At 49.4% G+C, this 19,530-nt stretch overlaps 1 protein-coding gene across 1 annotated transcript in view; it reads right to left on the bottom strand.

Moving 5' to 3' along the window:
* LOC138246518 (proline-rich transmembrane protein 1-like) overlaps positions 1-19,109 on the bottom strand; it is a 120,227-nt gene extending 101,118 nt beyond the window's left edge. The window contains exon 1 of the mRNA XM_069201170.1: positions 18,609-19,109. Within this exon, the coding sequence (XP_069057271.1) occupies positions 18,609-18,959 (351 nt within the window). The 5' untranslated portion in view covers positions 18,960-19,109. The remainder of the gene's footprint in view (positions 1-18,608) is intronic.
* Positions 19,110-19,530: the final 421 nt, after the last annotated feature.

Raw genomic sequence — 19,530 nt, 5'->3', positions numbered from 1 at the left:
CACACACGGAGCTGCTTAATATGCAGCTCCCTATCTGTGACAACAATCTTTTCATCTGTTTCCCTGCCAGCATCTCTGCAGGCAGGGAAACAGCCAAAAACTCTGCTCCCAGCAAGCAAAAGCTGTTTGACAGCTCTGGCTTCCTAGGAGCAGAATTGTGTTTGCTTTGACTTGTTGTTAAAGCTCCTGACAAATCAGAGCAAACAGCTATTTCCCAGGGGGTGGTCACCCTGGGACATAGCAGGAGCCGGCCCAGGGGAAATGAGGTCCCCAGTGGCCATTACTGGCTCTATGAGGGGGGGGCGTGCAGCCCCCCTGCAATGTTTAAGTTAGCCCCGGGGAGGTTCTGGTCCCCTTTGCCAGGGATCAGCCAGAAACCCCTTTCATTATTTTATTCAGCCCTTGGGAGATAGCTGTCCCCGGGGCCGTGGTGGGCCATACACCCCCCCCCCCCTTCAATGGATCAAATTGTCCCCGGGAGGTTACTGTCCCTGGGGCTGCAGGGGAGGGGACACAGGCTTCCCCACATAAAATCTATATTTAGCCCTGGGGAGGTGGCTGTCCCCAGGGCTGTGACGGAGGATGTATGTGCCTCCCCATTACAAACAAAGATTTCTCCGCAATGAGGTGTTGGTGCCCCAGGCAAGAGGGGGCTGCACAGCCCCCGCATATTTTTGCATAATCGCCCCAGGGAGGTGGTGCTCCCCTGTACTAATGTAAGGCCTAGGAGGGGGGCCTATGCGCCCCCCTTTCTTTTTTAATATTCTCACAGTATTTTTGACACCATATGTCTGTTGTTCTCATTGTAAGTAAAGGAAAATCTTATTATGGCAAGAAATATTTTTGACCCGATGTGCACAAATGTGCGTCCAGCAGAGAAATATGATAGAGAGACACACTGCAAAGCAGATCCATAAACATACTTGCCACATTAAATGTGAAACTATAAAATCCAGAATGCATAGTGGTTTTAACTAAAAAGCTAAGGATGGCATGGTGTGTCACTCAGGAAATGGTGTTATGTGACAACTGGGGACATGAATCTATAATGGGAATTATTTGGTTTCCAAAATATGGAAAGAAAAATAAAATATTCGAGATCCATTGTTGTTAAGGACTCAACATGTGGAGCTTACACCACTGAGTTCACAAACCTGTATCTTGCAAATTTTTAACAACAAAACAAATTAATTAATTCTAAATACACAAAACAAGCCAACTAAATAGGATGCAAAGTAGGAAATGCCACTGAAGTCTACTTTTCTCATAGAACATTAACTACACTTTCGCAAAGTAGGGAATCAATTGACAAAAAAAGCACATTTTCAAATACTCATATATACACATAGAGGCAGCCATCCAAACATACATGGAAACACACAAAGCATATCTTCTTTCTCAAATGCAGGGACATATTTCTCGATTTAGGCACATACAAACCTAAATGTAGGCACCAATACGCAGAGGAACATATTAGTGTGCACACAAGAGCACACAGAAAACACCAGACCAGAGCCTACAGTTCTATCTGGCCAGTAAAACTGCACTGGGAAAGGACTGCAGCTCAGCCTGGACTCGACCCTCAGCCAAGCACGGGGGAAACATGTAATGCTCCCATCTGCCATGCAACATTATCTCCTACACTCCAACCTTCCCATTAACTTTTCGACCCATCTCCTATCCCACAGAGTAATCCCCACAGACATTTACCAAATTTCAGAGCAGGTGAGAAATGTCTGTATGTAAACGTTCAGATTCTAAAATATCATGTGGAATCCCACCCAGTGAATCCACATCCACCCACTGTTTCGCCATTCTTGGTGTATCTAATAATTACAGGCCATCTATGCAGATTCCGACTGGTACTTGTAATTCTGGCCAATCCGAGTCTCTGCATGAATTTCTCACAACTTTTAGCCTAGGCCACAGAAGGATAAATACAAAGAAAATACACACGCCGGTACACATACAAGAAAAGAGAATGTAAACACATATGTGGATGGGTGATACACGACTGTGTGGGTGTTCTTTTTAATAGATTCATATGTGCGTGGATACATGGATGACAAGATGAATGGATACAGATAGACAGATGCTGGTTGAGGTAATTGATGAAAAGATAGATTATGGCATGACTATGGAGAGATGACTATGTATAGGTGGATAGACGAACGCATAGATAGTTGTAGATGGGCAGCCCATTCATCTATCTATCCATGCACTCACAAATCAGCTTACTCAGCCATTCATCCATCATAAAGTCATACTCACATATTCATCACTCCCTTGTCTATTCATCAGATCACTCAACTGTTCCTCCAAGCATTCATCCTTCAGCACTCATCCTATCATTCTGTCACCTATCTATCGCTCCGTGCACTCCGCGGCCAATTCATTCGATCATTCACGCACTTACTCATTCTTTCCATGCACTCAGTCACAGGCTGTTTGAGCCATTGTTGAAATCTTGGGTCTTCCAAATATGGACACATTCTTGCATTCCCCCACTCATCCTTGCACACACAAACACACACAAGCACACACACACGCACACACTCAACAATCAGCAACGAAGTCAGAGCTATTGTGTAGGAAGTTGGCTCTGTATGTGCTATTTCAAAGTAAGGAATAGCATGCACAGAGTCCGAGGGTTCCCCTTAGAGGTAAAATAGTGGTAAAAATAGATAATACTAATGCTCTATTTTGTGGTAGTGTGGTCGAGCAGTAGGCTTATCCAAGGAGTAGTGTTAAGCATTTGTTGTACATACACATAGACAATAAATGAGGTACACACACTCAGAGACAAATCCAGCCAATAGGTTTGTGTATAGAAAAATATCTTTTCTTAGTTTATTTTAAGAACCACAGGTTCAAATTTAACATGTAATATCTTGTTCGAAAGGTATTGCAGGTAAGTACTTTAGGAACTTCAAATCATAAAAATTGCATGTATACTTTTCAAGTTATTCACAAATAGCTGTTTTAAAAGTGGATACTTAGTGCAATTTTCACAGTTCCTAGGGGAGGTAAGTATTTGTTAGGTTAACCAGGTAAGTAAGACACTTACAGGGCTTAGTTCTTGGTCCAAGGTAGCCCACCGTTGGGGGTTCAGAGCAACCCCAAAGTCACCACACCAGCAGCTCAGGGCCGGTCAGGTGCAGAGTTCAAAGTGGTGCCCAAAACACATAGGCTAGAATGGAGAGAAGGGGGTGCCCCGGTTCCGGTCTGCTTGCAGGTAAGTACCCGCGTCTTCGGAGGGCAGACCAGGGGGGTTTTGTAGGGCACCGGGGGGGACACAAGCCCACACAGAAATTTCACCCTCAGCAGCGCGGGGGCGGCCGGGTGCAGTGTAGAAACAAGCGTCGGGTTTGTAATTGAAGTCAATGGGAGATCTAGGGATCTCTTCAGCGCTGCAGGCAGGCAAGGGGGGGGTTCCTCGGGGAAACCTCCACTTGGTCAAGGGAGAGGGACTCCTGGGGGTTACTCCTCCAGTGAAAGTCCGGTCCTTCAGGTCCTGGGGGCTGCGGGTGCAGGGTCTCTCCCAGGTGTCGGGACTTAGGATTCAAAGAGTCGCGGTCAGGGGAAGCCTCGGGATTCCCTCTGCAGGCGGCGCTGTGGGGGCTCAGGGGGGACAGGTTTTTGTACTCACAGTCTTAGAGTAGTCCTGGGGTCCCTCCTGAGGTGTTGGATCGCCACCAGCCGAGTCGGGGTCGCCGGGTGCAGTGTTGCAAGTCTCACGCTTCTTGCGGGGAGCTTGCAGGGTTCTTTAAAGCTGCTGGAAACAAAGTTGCAGCTTTTCTTGGAGCAGGTCCGCTGTCCTCGGGAGTTTCTTGTCTTTTCGAAGCAGGGGCAGTCCTCAGAGGATGTCGAGGTCTCTGGTCCCTTTGGAAGGCGTCGCTGGAGCAGGATCTTTGGAAGGCAGGAGACAGGCCGGTGAGTTTCTGGAGCCAAGGCAGTTGTCGTCTTCTGGTCTTCCGCTGCAGGGGCTTTCAGCTAGGCAGTCCTTCTTCTTGTAGTTGCAGGAATCTAATTTTCTAGGGTTCAGGGTAGCCCTTAAATACTAAATTTAAGGGCGTGTTTAGGTCTGGGGGGTTAGTAGCCAATGGCTACTAGCCCTGAGGGTGGGTACACCCTCTTTGTGCCTCCTCCCAAGGGGAGGGGGACACAATCCTAACCCTATTGGGGGAATCCCCCATCTGCAAGATGGAGGATTTCTAAAAGTTAGAGTCACTTCAGCTCAGGACACCTTAGGGGCTGTCCTGACTGGCCAGTGACTCCTCCTTGTTTTTCTCATTATTTTCTCCGGCCTTGCCGCCAAAAGTGGGGCCTGGCCGGAGGGGGCGGGCAACTCCACTAGCTGGAGTGTCCTGCTGGGTTGGCACAAAGGAGGTGAGCCTTTGAGGCTCACCGCCAGGTGTGACAATTCCTGCCTGGGAGAGGTGTTAGCATCTCCACCCAGTGCAGGCTTTGTTACTGGCCTCAGAGTGACAAAGGCACTCTCCCCATGGGGCCAGCAACATGTCTCGGTTTGTGGCAGGCTGCTAAAACTAGTCAGCCTACACAGATAGTCGGTTAAGTTTCAGGGGGCACCTCTAAGGTGCCCTCTGGGGTGTATTTTACAATAAGATGTACACTGGCATCAGTGTGCATTTATTGTGCTGAGAAGTTTGATACCAAACTTCCCAGTTTTCAGTGTAGCCATTATGGTGCTGTGGAGTTCGTGTAAAACAGACTCCCAGACCATATACTCTTATGGCTACCCTGCACTTACAATGTCTAAGGTTTTGCTTAGACACTGTAGGGGCACAGTGCTCATGCACTGGTACCCTCACCTATGGTATAGTGCACCCTGCCTTAGGGCTGTAAGGCCTGCTAGAGGGGTGTCTTACCTATACTGCATAGGCAGTGAGAGGCTGGCATGGCACCCTGAGGGGAGTGCCATGTCGACTTACTCATTTTGTTCTCACCAGCACACACAGGCTTGTAAGCAGTGTGTCTGTGCTGAGTGAGGGGTCTCTAGGGTGGCATAAGACATGCTGCAGCCCTTAGAGACCTTTCTTGGCATCAGGGCCCTTGGTACTAGAAGTACCAGTTACAAGGGACTTATCTGAATGCCAGGGTGTGCCAATTGTGGATACAATGGTACATTTTAGGTGAAGGAACACTGGTGCTGGGGCCTGGTTAGCAGGGTCCCAGCACACTTCTCAGTCAAGTCAGCATCAGTATCAGGCAAAAAGTGGGGGGTAACTGCAACAGGGAGCCATTTCTTTACACAAGCCCCCCCCAGCCTACAGGCCAGGAGACTCAGCCCAAGCTGGGAGAGTCTTCCTAGTCTGTCAGGCGAGGAAGAGTAGGAGAAATAGGCTGGTTAGTTGCAGGGCCTACTCTGCCTTACATCCTTCTGTTCAGGTCATTCCCTTTGGGGAACTGACCCACTTCCACAGTGATAGGACCTAGTCTGAATTGCCTCTTGTCTGCCTCTTCAATGTCTCCACCCATTCTTTCTATTTTGGTCTTAGAGGTGTCCACCTCTGCTAACCTTATCTTGGCCAGGGTCACCCCTAGCTTACCCAGAGAGGTTACCCAGAGCTGGAGTAACCCCACCATGACCAATAGGGTCAGGGGGCCTAACTTGCTATTTGGCATGGGGTCAGACCACCATGCTAAGGATAGTGCAGCCATAAAGGCTAACACCCAGCAGAGGCCACTGACAGCTGTCAGTGCCCAGAACCACACCTTTAGCTCTTCACCTAAAAGGGAAGGGGCTAAGTTACAGGCTTCTTTGGGTTCAGGTTGCCTGTCTGCTGTATTGGAGTGGGGGGTTACCACATCTTGTAGTAAACACCCTTCTTCCACTCTTTCTTCTGTTGGCTGAGGAGCCACCCACTCAGGTTTAACAGTTGCCTGACTAGCCAGGACTTCTTGTGGGTCAGGTTGGACTTTATCAGGGCCATTTTTGGAGTTCTCCCCTACTGGAGCAGAATCTCCCTGGCTTGCTGTAACCTTGGCTAAAGGTTGTCCACCCCTCCTACTCTGTTTTCTTTTCTTCTTCTTCTGGGGCCTGCTTGCATTTACTGCAGAGGCAGGATTTCCAGAATCCTTGGGAGAGGACTGGCACTGGACCAGTTCCTCTCTTGGGCTCTGACTAACCTCTGGGTAGTCATTTCCAAGGAGACAATCAAGGGGGAGGTCTGTACTGACTACTACCCTTCTCCAGCTAAGAGTGCCACCCACTTCTATGGGCACTAAAGCCACAGGCCTCTTAGTGACCCTGTCTAGGCTAACTCTTACCCTGGCAGTCTCACCTGGGATGTACTGGTTCGAGAGCACCAGCCTGTCATGCACAATAGTGTGACTGGCACAAGTGTCTCTCAGGGCAGTGGTTGGGATTCCATTCACCAGTAGGTGGTGGAAGTGTCTACTTCCCTCTGGAATCTCCAACTCACCTGTTGGGCCCTGTTTCCAGTTGAAGGCTATGAAGACCTCCTCATCTGAGGAGTCATCTCCCATGGCTACACTGGTTACCCCTGGAATTTTGTTCTGGGGTTTGTTTTTGGGACAAGAAGTGTCCTTGGTGTGGTGCCCAGACTGTTTACAGTTGTGGCACCATGCCTTAGTGGCATCCCAGTTCTTACCCTGGTACCCACCTTTGTTTTGGGTTGTGTCTTGGGGCCCACCCACCTGTTCTGGTTTTTGGGGGCCTACAGAGGACTCTTTTTCTTTGTTTCTAGTGTCACCCACTTTCTCCTGGGGAGTTTTTGTAACCCCTTTCTTTTGGTCACCCCCAGTGGAAGTTTTGGTTACCCTAGTCTTGACCCAGTGGTCTGCCTTCTTTCCCAATTCTTGGGGAGAAATTGGACCTAGGTCTACCAGATACTGATGCAACTTTTCATTGAAGCAGTTACTTAAAATGTGTTCTTTCATAAACAAATTATAAAGCCCAACATAGTCACACACTTCATTTCCAGTTAACCAACCATCTAGTGTTTTTACTGAGTAGTCTACAAAATCAACCCAGGTCTGGCTCGAGGATTTTTGAGCCCCCCTGAATCTAATTCTATACTCCTCAGTGGAGAATCCAAAGCCCTCAATCAGGGTACCCTTCATGAGGTCATAAGATTCTGCATCTTTTCCAGAGAGTGTGAGGAGTCTATCCCTACACTTTCCAGTGAACATTTCCCAAAGGAGAGCACCCCAGTGAGATCTGTTTACTTTTCTGGTTACACAAGCCCTCTCAAAAGCTGTGAACCATTTGGTGATGTCATCACCATCTTCATATTTTGTTACAATCCCTTTGGGGATTTTTAGGATGTCAGGAGAATCTCTGACCCTATTTAAGTTGCTGCCACCATCGATGGGACCTAGGCCCATCTCTTTTCTTTCCCTTTCTATGGCTAGGAGCTGCTTTTCCAAAGCCAATCTTTTGACCATCCTGGCTAACAGGGGGTCATCTTCACTGGAGTTATCCTCAGTGATTTCAGAGGTGTTGGTCTCTCCTGTGAGGGAACCAGCATCTCTGACTATTATTTTTGGAGTCAGGGTTTGAGGGACCCTGTTCTCCCTAGATAGGACTGGTAGGGGGGAATTTTCCTCCAAGTCACTATCCTCTTCCTCTGAGTTGCCACCCTCAGAGGGGTTGGCCTTTTCAAACTCTGCCAAAAGCTCCTGGAGCTGTATTTTGGTAGGTTTGGGGCCCATTGTTATTTTCTTTATTTTACAGAGTGACCTTAGCTCCCTCATCTTAAGATGGAGGTAAGGTGTGGTGTCGAGTTCCACCACAGTCACATCTGTGCTAGACATTTTGCTTCTAAAAGTTGGAATACTTTTTAAGAATCTACAACTGGTTCTAGAATCTAATTCAAACTTTTACAAACTTTTAAACTCTAAAAGAAATGCTAAACAGGATCTAACACAAGGCCCTAGCAGGTCTTTTAAGAATTTAGAAAACTTTTCAAATTGCAAAAATGAATTTCTAATGACAATTTTGGAATTTGTCGTGTGATCAGGTATTGGCTGAGTAGTCCAGCAAATGCAAAGTCTTGTACCCCACCGCTGATCCACCAATGTAGGAAGTTGGCTCTGTATGTGCTATTTCAAAGTAAGGAATAGCATGCACAGAGTCCGAGGGTTCCCCTTAGAGGTAAAATAGTGGTAAAAATAGATAATACTAATGCTCTATTTTGTGGTAGTGTGGTCGAGCAGTAGGCTTATCCAAGGAGTAGTGTTAAGCATTTGTTGTACATACACATAGACAATAAATGAGGTACACACACTCAGAGACAAATCCAGCCAATAGGTTTGTGTATAGAAAAATATCTTTTCTTAGTTTATTTTAAGAACCACAGGTTCAAATTTAACATGTAATATCTTGTTCGAAAGGTATTGCAGGTAAGTACTTTAGGAACTTCAAATCATAAAAATTGCATGTATACTTTTCAAGTTATTCACAAATAGCTGTTTTAAAAGTGGATACTTAGTGCAATTTTCACAGTTCCTAGGGGAGGTAAGTATTTGTTAGGTTAACCAGGTAAGTAAGACACTTACAGGGCTTAGTTCTTGGTCCAAGGTAGCCCACCGTTGGGGGTTCAGAGCAACCCCAAAGTCACCACACCAGCAGCTCAGGGCCGGTCAGGTGCAGAGTTCAAAGTGGTGCCCAAAACACATAGGCTAGAATGGAGAGAAGGGGGTGCCCCGGTTCCGGTCTGCTTGCAGGTAAGTACCCGCGTCTTCGGAGGGCAGACCAGGGGGGTTTTGTAGGGCACCGGGGGGGACACAAGCCCACACAGAAATTTCACCCTCAGCAGCGCGGGGGCGGCCGGGTGCAGTGTAGAAACAAGCGTCGGGTTTGTAATGGAAGTCAATGGGAGATCTAGGGATCTCTTCAGCGCTGCAGGCAGGCAAGGGGGGGGTTCCTCGGGGAAACCTCCACTTGGTCAAGGGAGAGGGACTCCTGGGGGTTACTCCTCCAGTGAAAGTCCGGTCCTTCAGGTCCTGGGGGCTGCGGGTGCAGGGTCTCTCCCAGGTGTCGGGACTTAGGATTCAAAGAGTCGCGGTCAGGGGAAGCCTCGGGATTCCCTCTGCAGGCGGCGCTGTGGGGGCTCAGGGGGGACAGGTTTTTGTACTCACAGTCTTAGAGTAGTCCTGGGGTCCCTCCTGAGGTGTTGGATCGCCACCAGCCGAGTCGGGGTCGCCGGGTGCAGTGTTGCAAGTCTCACGCTTCTTGCGGGGAGCTTGCAGGGTTCTTTAAAGCTGCTGGAAACAAAGTTGCAGCTTTTCTTGGAGCAGGTCCGCTGTCCTCGGGAGTTTCTTGTCTTTTCGAAGCAGGGGCAGTCCTCAGAGGATGTCGAGGTCTCTGGTCCCTTTGGAAGGCGTCGCTGGAGCAGGATCTTTGGAAGGCAGGAGACAGGCCGGTGAGTTTCTGGAGCCAAGGCAGTTGTCGTCTTCTGGTCTTCCGCTGCAGGGGCTTTCAGCTAGGCAGTCCTTCTTCTTGTAGTTGCAGGAATCTAATTTTCTAGGGTTCAGGGTAGCCCTTAAATACTAAATTTAAGGGCGTGTTTAGGTCTGGGGGGTTAGTAGCCAATGGCTACTAGCCCTGAGGGTGGGTACACCCTCTTTGTGCCTCCTCCCAAGGGGAGGGGGACACAATCCTAACCCTATTGGGGGAATCCCCCATCTGCAAGATGGAGGATTTCTAAAAGTTAGAGTCACTTCAGCTCAGGACACCTTAGGGGCTGTCCTGACTGGCCAGTGACTCCTCCTTGTTTTTCTCATTATTTTCTCCGGCCTTGCCGCCAAAAGTGGGGCCTGGCCGGAGGGGGCGGGCAACTCCACTAGCTGGAGTGTCCTGCTGGGTTGGCACAAAGGAGGTGAGCCTTTGAGGCTCACCGCCAGGTGTGACAATTCCTGCCTGGGAGAGGTGTTAGCATCTCCACCCAGTGCAGGCTTTGTTACTGGCCTCAGAGTGACAAAGGCACTCTCCCCATGGGGCCAGCAACATGTCTCGGTTTGTGGCAGGCTGCTAAAACTAGTCAGCCTACACAGATAGTCGGTTAAGTTTCAGGGGGCACCTCTAAGGTGCCCTCTGGGGTGTATTTTACAATAAGATGTACACTGGCATCAGTGTGCATTTATTGTGCTGAGAAGTTTGATACCAAACTTCCCAGTTTTCAGTGTAGCCATTATGGTGCTGTGGAGTTCGTGTAAAACAGACTCCCAGACCATATACTCTTATGGCTACCCTGCACTTACAATGTCTAAGGTTTTGCTTAGACACTGTAGGGGCACAGTGCTCATGCACTGGTACCCTCACCTATGGTATAGTGCACCCTGCCTTAGGGCTGTAAGGCCTGCTAGAGGGGTGTCTTACCTATACTGCATAGGCAGTGAGAGGCTGGCATGGCACCCTGAGGGGAGTGCCATGTCGACTTACTCATTTTGTTCTCACCAGCACACACAGGCTTGTAAGCAGTGTGTCTGTGCTGAGTGAGGGGTCTCTAGGGTGGCATAAGACATGCTGCAGCCCTTAGAGACCTTTCTTGGCATCAGGGCCCTTGGTACTAGAAGTACCAGTTACAAGGGACTTATCTGAATGCCAGGGTGTGCCAATTGTGGATACAATGGTACATTTTAGGTGAAGGAACACTGGTGCTGGGGCCTGGTTAGCAGGGTCCCAGCACACTTCTCAGTCAAGTCAGCATCAGTATCAGGCAAAAAGTGGGGGGTAACTGCAACAGGAAGCCATTTCTTTACATATTGTCTTTGTCAATATGTGTTTCTGTTATCTGTCTCTGTGAACATTACATCCTCTCACGCATCCTTGTCCCAGTCCTTTTGAAATGAGGTGTGCCCACCCTGCAGACAGGCACCCCGCTGCCCACATATAACAGCTCTGATCTTGGTTTGTTGGCACGTTTGCACCCGTATCTTTAAGGTAAAGGGAGTGCAGACGGCTGTCATCTTGAAGCTTCCTTTCCTAGGACCCAGGTTGTTTGGTCGTTCCCTGGACGAGTTGCTTCACTGAGCTTTTAATGCGCATTCTTTCCCTTTCCTTTCTAAAGACAGCTGCCCAGCCAGTGAAATCCTCATCCAAAGGACCTTCTGCCTATTGTTGTGATGTTCCACCCTTTTATTGTGACTGGTAAGGCAACCCCAGCTTCTACACAACGCACTGGTTTCCAGGGAAAATGAAGGCAAAAGCTGCACTCCTTCCCAGTGTTGCCCCCCCGGCGGATCTGACTGGGCTGGGAATGCCAACGCTGAAACCTTCTTAGGATCATAGGCAGAGTGTTTTAGAATAATGGGTTTGAATTCTCAACTAAGCTATACGCTGCCACTGGTTCTCGCCACCAAACAGATTCAAAACGTTGGCACTCACTAGGAGTCAGAGAAAACTCTTATTTAAAAGAGCAATTTGTACTTCCCCCCTGCCTAGGGGGCTGGGTGTCTTTCAACTGGTGAAAAATGCTTGAGACTTTCGAATCATCAACAACAAACTGATTTTCAATTAGTATATTTCCACCATCCACTTGTGCTTCCATGGGCAAACATGACATTACTGGATCTGTAAGATGCCCAACTTCACGTGTGCATTCACTCCAGCCACTTTCAGTTTCATCCTTTTTCAAAAGAAGATTTTATTTTCAATCCAAAGGGGCATATTTATACTCTGTTCGCGCCGGATTTGCTTCATTTTTTTATACAAATCCGGCGCAAACTAAACTCCATATTAATATTTTGGCGCTAGACAAGTCTAGCGCCAAAATATTGGAGTTAATGTCATTTTTTGCCTGCTGAAAACTACCTTCCATCAATGAGATGCAAGGTAGGCGTTCCTGGCATAAAATGCTTAAAGGCCCTAGCGCCTTATTTATCCTCCCATGCAAAAATCACACACGTGAGGAGGATGGCCTTAAATAATGGCGCTAAGCCTGCTTAGCGCCATTATTTAATGCCTGGTCTGGGCAGGCCTAAGGGGACCTGGAGGCAGATTTCCATGGTCAGAGACCATGGAAGTTGCCCACAAGTGCCCTTCCCTATCCCCAGGGACACCCCCACCAACTCCTACCCACACCAGGAGCTCACCTACGGATGGGGGATACATCCGAAGGTAAGTCCGGGTGAGTATCTTTTTTTTTTGTCCATTGCCACTCTGGGGCCCCGACTTGGGGCCCTTTGCACGGCGCTGGCCCCAATGCCCATGCCAAGGTACATTTGTCCCCTCGGTATGGCAATTGGGGTGGTGGGCATGGTTCCTATCTTTACTAATACAGGGGCCATGTCCATGGGGTTTGTGCGCCATAAAATGGTGCTACACTGCCTACAGGCAATTTTTTTGCCTCTAAACAGTGTAGTGCTACAAGCCCCGGTTCCTCCTACGCGTCCCCGGCCCTGTTTGCGTCCTTTCCAAGGATGCTAACAGGGCCTTTGCCCCGGCTAACACCATTCCATAAATATGGCGCCTGGGCAGCATCTAGGAATGGAGCTAGCCGGCGCTATACTTTTTGGTGCAACCTGCGTTAACGCAGGTTTGCGCCAAAAAGTATAAATATGGGCCTAAGTGCTTCCCTTCAGCCTCAAATCATCTCGCTGAGACTTCACAAATGATCTTGCACTTTTGGAACTCCCTCTCTAGACCTTTTTTCCTCATGTGCCAGTGCCATACTCTCTCTGTCTTGCAGTCAGTTTTAGGGGCATGGTGTGAGGCAGGAGGAGTGGATCCTATTCTGTGCCATTGGCTCTTGGGACTTCTCTCTCTTCCTCCTAACCCCTACCTTCCCTCTCATTACCCGAGTGTTGGCACAAGGAGAATGTGATGGTTTCCTCTCCTGCATCTCCTCGGATTGCTTTACCCTTCTCACGAAGGCATCCGGGAAACAACAACTTTTGGTTTGGAGGGTTGAGAGATTGGGGCTCCAAAGATTAGGTCTATTTCGAGATCTTGTTGACGCTATTTAGCCTTCTCAGTGTCCAGCAGCATTAAGGGGCAGATTTATGAAAAGTGGCACTGCACCGAGTGCAGCGCCACTTTCCCGGCGCCCCTTAGCGCCCCCTGCCACCATGAGTGCGCCGTATTTAAAATCCGGAGTACCATGGCGCAGGGTAGGGGGCAATAGTGTCATTTCTCATGATGCTATTGATGTACTCTGCAGGAGTTGCACTAAAGTATTGGCGCGACTCCTGCAGAGCACATAGGGCCCCATTCTAAAGAATGGAACCCCCTTTTAAAGCCTGCTTTTGAGCAGGCATTAAAAGTGCTGTAATATATGGTGCAAGGAAATCCCATAGATTTCCCTAATGGGGGAATGTCCCCTTTACACACATTATACCTGGCTCAGGCATAATGTGGCACAAAGGGAGTATGCATTGCGCCACCCTTTAAATATGGCACGGGGATTTTGGCCTCGTTGGGCCACATTAACGTAAAAATAAATTACATTATTGTGGCGCAAGGTGGCGCTCATGGAGTATAAATATGCCCCCTAAGTTCGTATGAGAACCACTGGTCCTTTTCTATGTGCTATGTCTGTTAAGGAGTTCATCAGTTGGCCAGGAAACCCTAATTTATTCTTCAGCTTCTGCAGGATGCATTTCAGTTCGGTCTAACTCCTTCTACACTGTGAGTTCAATGAGCAGCCATTGATGCTTTTTGGGATCCATGTGATGGCTCAGGGGAGAATGATCTTTTAGTGACTTGTCTTTTAACAGGGTTTTCCTATGATTGTGCCCATTTTAGGCCTCTGCCCCTGTGGTATATGTTGTCTTCTTACGTGGCTGTCCTTTAATGTTGTATTCCTTGTGGCTGCTGTCTCTACCTAGAGATTGGGAGAGCTTCTTTCTCATCTACAGTGTCCTTGTCTCAGGATCTTTCCAGATGAATTAGTTCTTTATTATGGTCCAGGTTTTGTTCCCAAGGTCCGTTCTGTCTTCCATTGCACTCAGGAGATTGTTCTTCCTGATTTGTGCCCAATCCTTCTACTCCTGCTTAGACACCCCCCATGTGGGAGTCACCTATTTAGGCTGCACAGCTGCACCTAGGTTTGTTTCTTCATTCTAGGTCTGCTGGATACAGAGTTAAAACCTTCCACTTCTCTCAGTTGCTAATGAGTGCAGTTATTTCCATGTACTATGACTTTCTGATTTTCTGTGTCCAACTCGGGTGCTGGCTCCCTGTCCTAATGATAGAACTGCCTCTTGGGCAGAGGCAATGGAGGGTTCCTTGCAGGACATCTAAGTGGCTGTTTCTTGGTTGTAATGCACAAGCTTCCTGACTGCCAGGTGATGTTCAAGAAGGACTTTTGTGTTCACTGATTAAAACCATCTTGTGTGTACTGGCCTTGCTTTTCTGGTGTCTTTTTATTTTTCCACCAGCACATGTCTGTTTGGGTGCTTTTGGTTTCGAAAGAAGTGGGACAAGGAAGAGGAAGAGGAGGTAATGCTTTGATTACTTAGGGGTAATCCCAATTCCTTCTTCTTTGCCCCAGTACTTACAACCAAACCTCCCTTCCATGGTGGCCCTGTGGTTTCTTTTCCTAAGGGAATTGGTTACACTTTCAGGAGTTTGTGTGGGCGATATCAAGCATTATAGTCTGGTGAAAGTGGAAGGGTGAAGCCACTTCTGGGGAAGACCCAGGATATTTTTTTTTGGTTTAGGTGTGCAAGAGGGGAAAGACGAAATCGGGGTGATGGGATTACTGGTAAGTAGCTAGAGTATTACAGTTGCTTTTTGTGGCACATTTGCAACTCAGTGATTTCCCCAGATCTTGTTCACGCATTTCTTCCCCTCATCTCAGATTTCTAATAATACCGCTGAAGACATACTTTGGGCCATACTTACAAGCACATTTTCCAGTGACGGCTTTCGCAAATCTCAACTGGGGATACAGGAGGAGGCAGAGGATTAGGGAAATATTTTTTTTTAAAAACAATGTACCTGTACTGCTGCTGTCGCTGTGGTCTGCCTCGCTCTTCTTTTCTCCTGCTCCTGAAGGTGTCCCACCAGCACAGGCTCCCCATGCAATCCTGGTGCTGCTCTCATGCTACACCTAACATGAGAGCAGCACCAGGATTGGGATTGGTATAAGCGGCTTTGTCTGCCGCTTAGACAGTGCATGGGAGTCTGTGCTATTTCCCCAACCCGCCTGTGCAACACACCTGGATTGGAGAAACATAAGTGCCTAAGATTGCCGGCCAAGCTGACATGCGCACTTTTAAGTGCACTCCAGTGACTGGACTCCACTCTTCCTCCGCCTTCTCATGGCCCGCCCACCCCTCCCTGCACACACTGGCTCAGCCAGCATCTGAAAAATAAAACAATAACAAAATAGAGTTTTATTTTTCAGTTGCTGGTTCTGAGCTAGTGGGGCGATGCTCCTCCGCCATTGCGTAGAAGCTGCCAGTGGCATTTTCCCACAGAGACATGATTCTTTGATACATCTGGCTCTTTCTTCCTTTACACGTGTGATATGCTGGAATCTGTTCTAGTTTAAGTCTATATTCCAGGTCTATTTCTGCAGTGGTAAAGAAAAAAGAAAATAGTTTAGTTCTTGGCCGGACAGTGATCTACCCTGGAAAGTACCACTCTTAGAATACAACACTCTACACAACCCTCCTGACTAACACTAATACTGTAACAATCTGTAGTCAGGCAGTACATTGCAGGCTGCATAATAACCACACACCCTGCACGGTCCAGCGCAGGTGTGTGAATACCATTGGTTCAGCAAGTGCAGTGGCACTGGGCCTAACGACCAAAGGAACCCTCATAATTACTGTATACACCCCAGCAGGAGATAAAACAGGTCACTTTCCTTGCTTGCACGGAGACCCATGGCTACCTTGCTATGCTACTGGTGAAGCATGCCACCAATGTAGGCAAGCGCTTCAGCACCCCACAGAGGGGTAGTAAGGGCTATATAAATCCTGCACTTCAATAGAATACATTAAGGGGGTCATTCTGACCGCCAGGGCCACGAACGACTGAAGCACTGCCAACAGGCTGGCGGTGCTTCATTGCCCATTCCGACCGCGGCTGTAAAGCCGCTGTCGGAAAACCGGGTCCGGCGGTTTCCCGCCAGATTAGCCCCGGCTGGGCGAGTCCTCCATGGCGCCGCTGTAAGCAGCGCCGCCATGGGGATTCCGACCCCCTTCCCGCCAGCCTGTTTCTGGCGGTTTTCACCGCCAGAAACAGGATGGCGGGAACGGGTGTCCTGGGGCCCCCTAACAGGGCCCCAGTATGCTTTTCACTGTCTGCTTAGCAGACAGTGAAAAGCGCGACAGGTGCAACTGCACCCGTCGCACACCTGCAACACAGCCTGCTCCATTCGGAGCCGGCTTCAGTGTTGGAGGCCCTTTCCCGCTGGGCCGGCGGGCACTCCCTTGGCGGGCGCCCGCCGGCCCAGCGGGAAAGTCAGAATGGCCCCCGCGGTCTTCTGACCGCAGAGCGGCCAATTGCCGCCCGCCAAACTCGGAATGACCCCCTAAATCTCCTCCTGCGTGATTGATGTAGACTTAAGCCCGTGTAGCTGTGCACACAAGTAACCACAAACCAAATAATGACGGAGAGAGAGTCGGCCCATTTATTCTAGGAACCTTGGCAGTGAATCAACAATAGCGGAGAGAAGAACACACTGTCGGCTTCTTCGAAAGGCTGGAATAAACAAGCACGGAGGATTGTCCGGGGCAGCTGAGGTCTGCACCGTCTCATTACCCCACGCTTCCTCCCATACCCCCCCCCCCCCTCACCCACCACCACCGTGGGACCGCGGCCGCCAGGTCTCAAGCGCTACCTGGGCGACACCTGCCGTCAGCCTGAGACCGGAGGGCCGCCCTGGCATTCCGTCATACCCTCTAAAACCTGGGTACACAGGGCAGCTCAGACAGGTGTAGGTAGGTGTATCTGAATGTAAACACAACCTCGGGGAGTGCATCCTTGCTGTGCTACTGGTGAAGCATGCCAGCAATGTAGACAAGCGCTCCAGCACCCCACATAGGGGTAGTAAGCGCTACATGAATGCTGCACTACAATACGATGTATTAAATCTCGTCCTGCGTGATTGATGTAGGCTTGAAGTCCCAGTAGCTGTGCACACAAGTAACCACAAACCAAATAATGATGGAGAAAGAGTCCGCTCATTTATTCTAGGAACTAAAGATGTGAGTCAACAATAGCGGAGAGAACACACTGGAGGCTTCTTCGAAAGGTCGGAATAAACAAACACGGAGCATAGCCCGGGCAGCTAAAACCTGGGTGAATGTAAACACATCCTCCTCAGAGGGGTGTGCACGTGCTCAGCACCCCTCCTCCTCCGCTGCCTGCCGTTTGGCCCCGTCATCTGGTTTCAATTTCCAAGCGGAGGGACCCAGGCACCCGCCGCGCTGCTCTGTTTAAACCGCATGTAAAGTGCCCCGCTGCTCGCCTGAGCTAGGTTGGCAGGATATAAAAAACCTACACATTAAATAATACGAATAGTAGCATCTGTAATACTCAGGTGCGGAGGTTGGGGTGGGGTGGGGGGGGGGGGAAACATGGACGTTATTTAGGGGTTACCCCTTCAGAGGTGGCAAATTTAATGCAAGTAACCCAGTTGCAGGTCGTCTTTATGGACGTCAGTTGGGGCTCCACTCGCTTTGTTTTCTGTCATTTTTTTAATCGCACTAATGGTGAATGATAACATATTAATCACTATTATTGTAATAAAAATGGAGTACAATTAGCAGGCATACGCGCTCCTATGTCAGCTGAGGTAATTAAAAGACGCTTTTAAATGTATGGTGTGTGCGTGCTTGCTGGTGAGTGTTTATGTGAGAGAGAGTGTATGTAAGTGGGAATTCGTGTGTATGTGTCAGTATGTGTGTGAGTGAAAGTGGAGGTCAAAGGGCATGTGATGTCACTTCCGCTACCTGTGGCATTCCGGTGATTGATGCCCATGCGGGGAGGGAGGCTGGCTTGGGGTGTTACACCCCTCTAAAAATGTTGTCTGTAGCAAATAGTTGGGTACAAGTGCTTTCAGTCGGGTAATGTGACATGTCTGTCGGATTTCAACTGGGATTTTGCCCACACTGAGACATACAACCTCTCTCCTGTTTGTTTTGATTTTGACGGCCTTAAAAATGTTGATTACTTTGAAAAAGATTGCACTTTAAGTTAACTCCTAACAACCCATTCTCCTCTCCTTTCCGCTAAAGCCACCCCAGTGTCCCACTTCTCTTAAAAAAGTGTTTTGATGAGATGTCCCAGTGTGATTGTTGGGAACTCTGAGGCTAGCCCCACCCCCCACCCCCAATCACACTGACCAAGCCACGCCCCTGGCAATGCTACTTGGTCTTCCAGCAGTGAGACACTGGCAGTCCTGGCAGGGATCCTCTGCCGTGGCCTGTGGTACTCCACTTGGAGCCCAGGGGAGGGTGTGTGTAGGGGCGCATCTCATATTTGTGCTACGTGTACATTGGCACCGGGGTCCAGAGTCCCAAGGAGGCCCATTGAACCGTGATTACTGCTATATATTAGCATTCAAGCAGCAGCCGGGCAGGTTCGGTGGGCATTTCCTGCCTTGCACTAGGGGCCCAGGACACAAGGGGTACTCTATTGGGCGTGTGGTGTTGGCACCTACCTTTATAGAGAAGATGAGGGCAGCGATCCCGATGGGCAGGCAGCAGCAGAGCATGGTGAATATCGAGTAGCCCAGGTAGTCTCGCTGGTAGGATGGCACAGGGGCGACAATCACCCCTGGTTGGGTGGTCACCACCACATTCTGGCCGGGTGGGTACCCTGCGTTGCATCCGGAGTAGTAGACGGTGCCCTGAGGGCTGGCAGGGATGTAATACAGGGTGTTGCCACTGCTAAGGTAGGGTGGGGGTGGTGGGGCGGTGGCCGCGGTGCTACCCCCAGCCACGTGCGCGGGAGGAGGGCAGCTGTCTCCAGGGCCCTCGGGGGTGCCCTTGACGGGCTCACAGGTGTCCATCTGTGTTTCTGCTGCAGACAGTCTTAGAGTCTGGTAAACTCTATCTCTGAAAGGCGCTGCAGTGCACAGGTGCCCGCTGAAGAGATGATCACCTGGGAACCCTGGGCACTTCACTGGCACGGAGTGGCGTGGAACACATACCGGGTGGCAACACCCCCAGCCAGCGGGCATGAGATAATCAATCTGTTTTGAAGACGCAGCACCTGGGTACTGTGCGGGGTGGGGGGGTGGGGGGGCGGTGGACGGTGTCTGCACCTGCAGGATGTGAGAGGCAGAGAGTGGGCTCACTCTGTCGCTCATTGAAACCGTGAGATTGTCCCTGCACTGTGGGTGAAAGTGCACTTATCATGGGCGCATTATTACTGCCATTATTAGTGCAGCAGGTGCAGTGCCACCAAGATCTATAGGCATAAGGAGCACATGTACGCCGGAACGTGGCTTTCTTTTACTACCCCACTGGGACGGTGGGGGGCACACGGATTAATTTTCTTTTATTGCAAGAGGGTCTTGCAGGAGGGTTCGTAGGACTCTTACTGCAGCACTGGGATTTAACCCCTAACATGTACAAGGC

The sequence above is a fragment of the Pleurodeles waltl genome, chromosome 7 (assembly GCF_031143425.1).
Source record: "Pleurodeles waltl isolate 20211129_DDA chromosome 7, aPleWal1.hap1.20221129, whole genome shotgun sequence".
Lineage (NCBI taxonomy): Eukaryota > Metazoa > Chordata > Amphibia > Caudata > Salamandridae > Pleurodeles > Pleurodeles waltl.
Note: the sequence above shows the minus strand (reverse complement) of the source record. Positions and strands in the feature narration are given on the sequence as shown.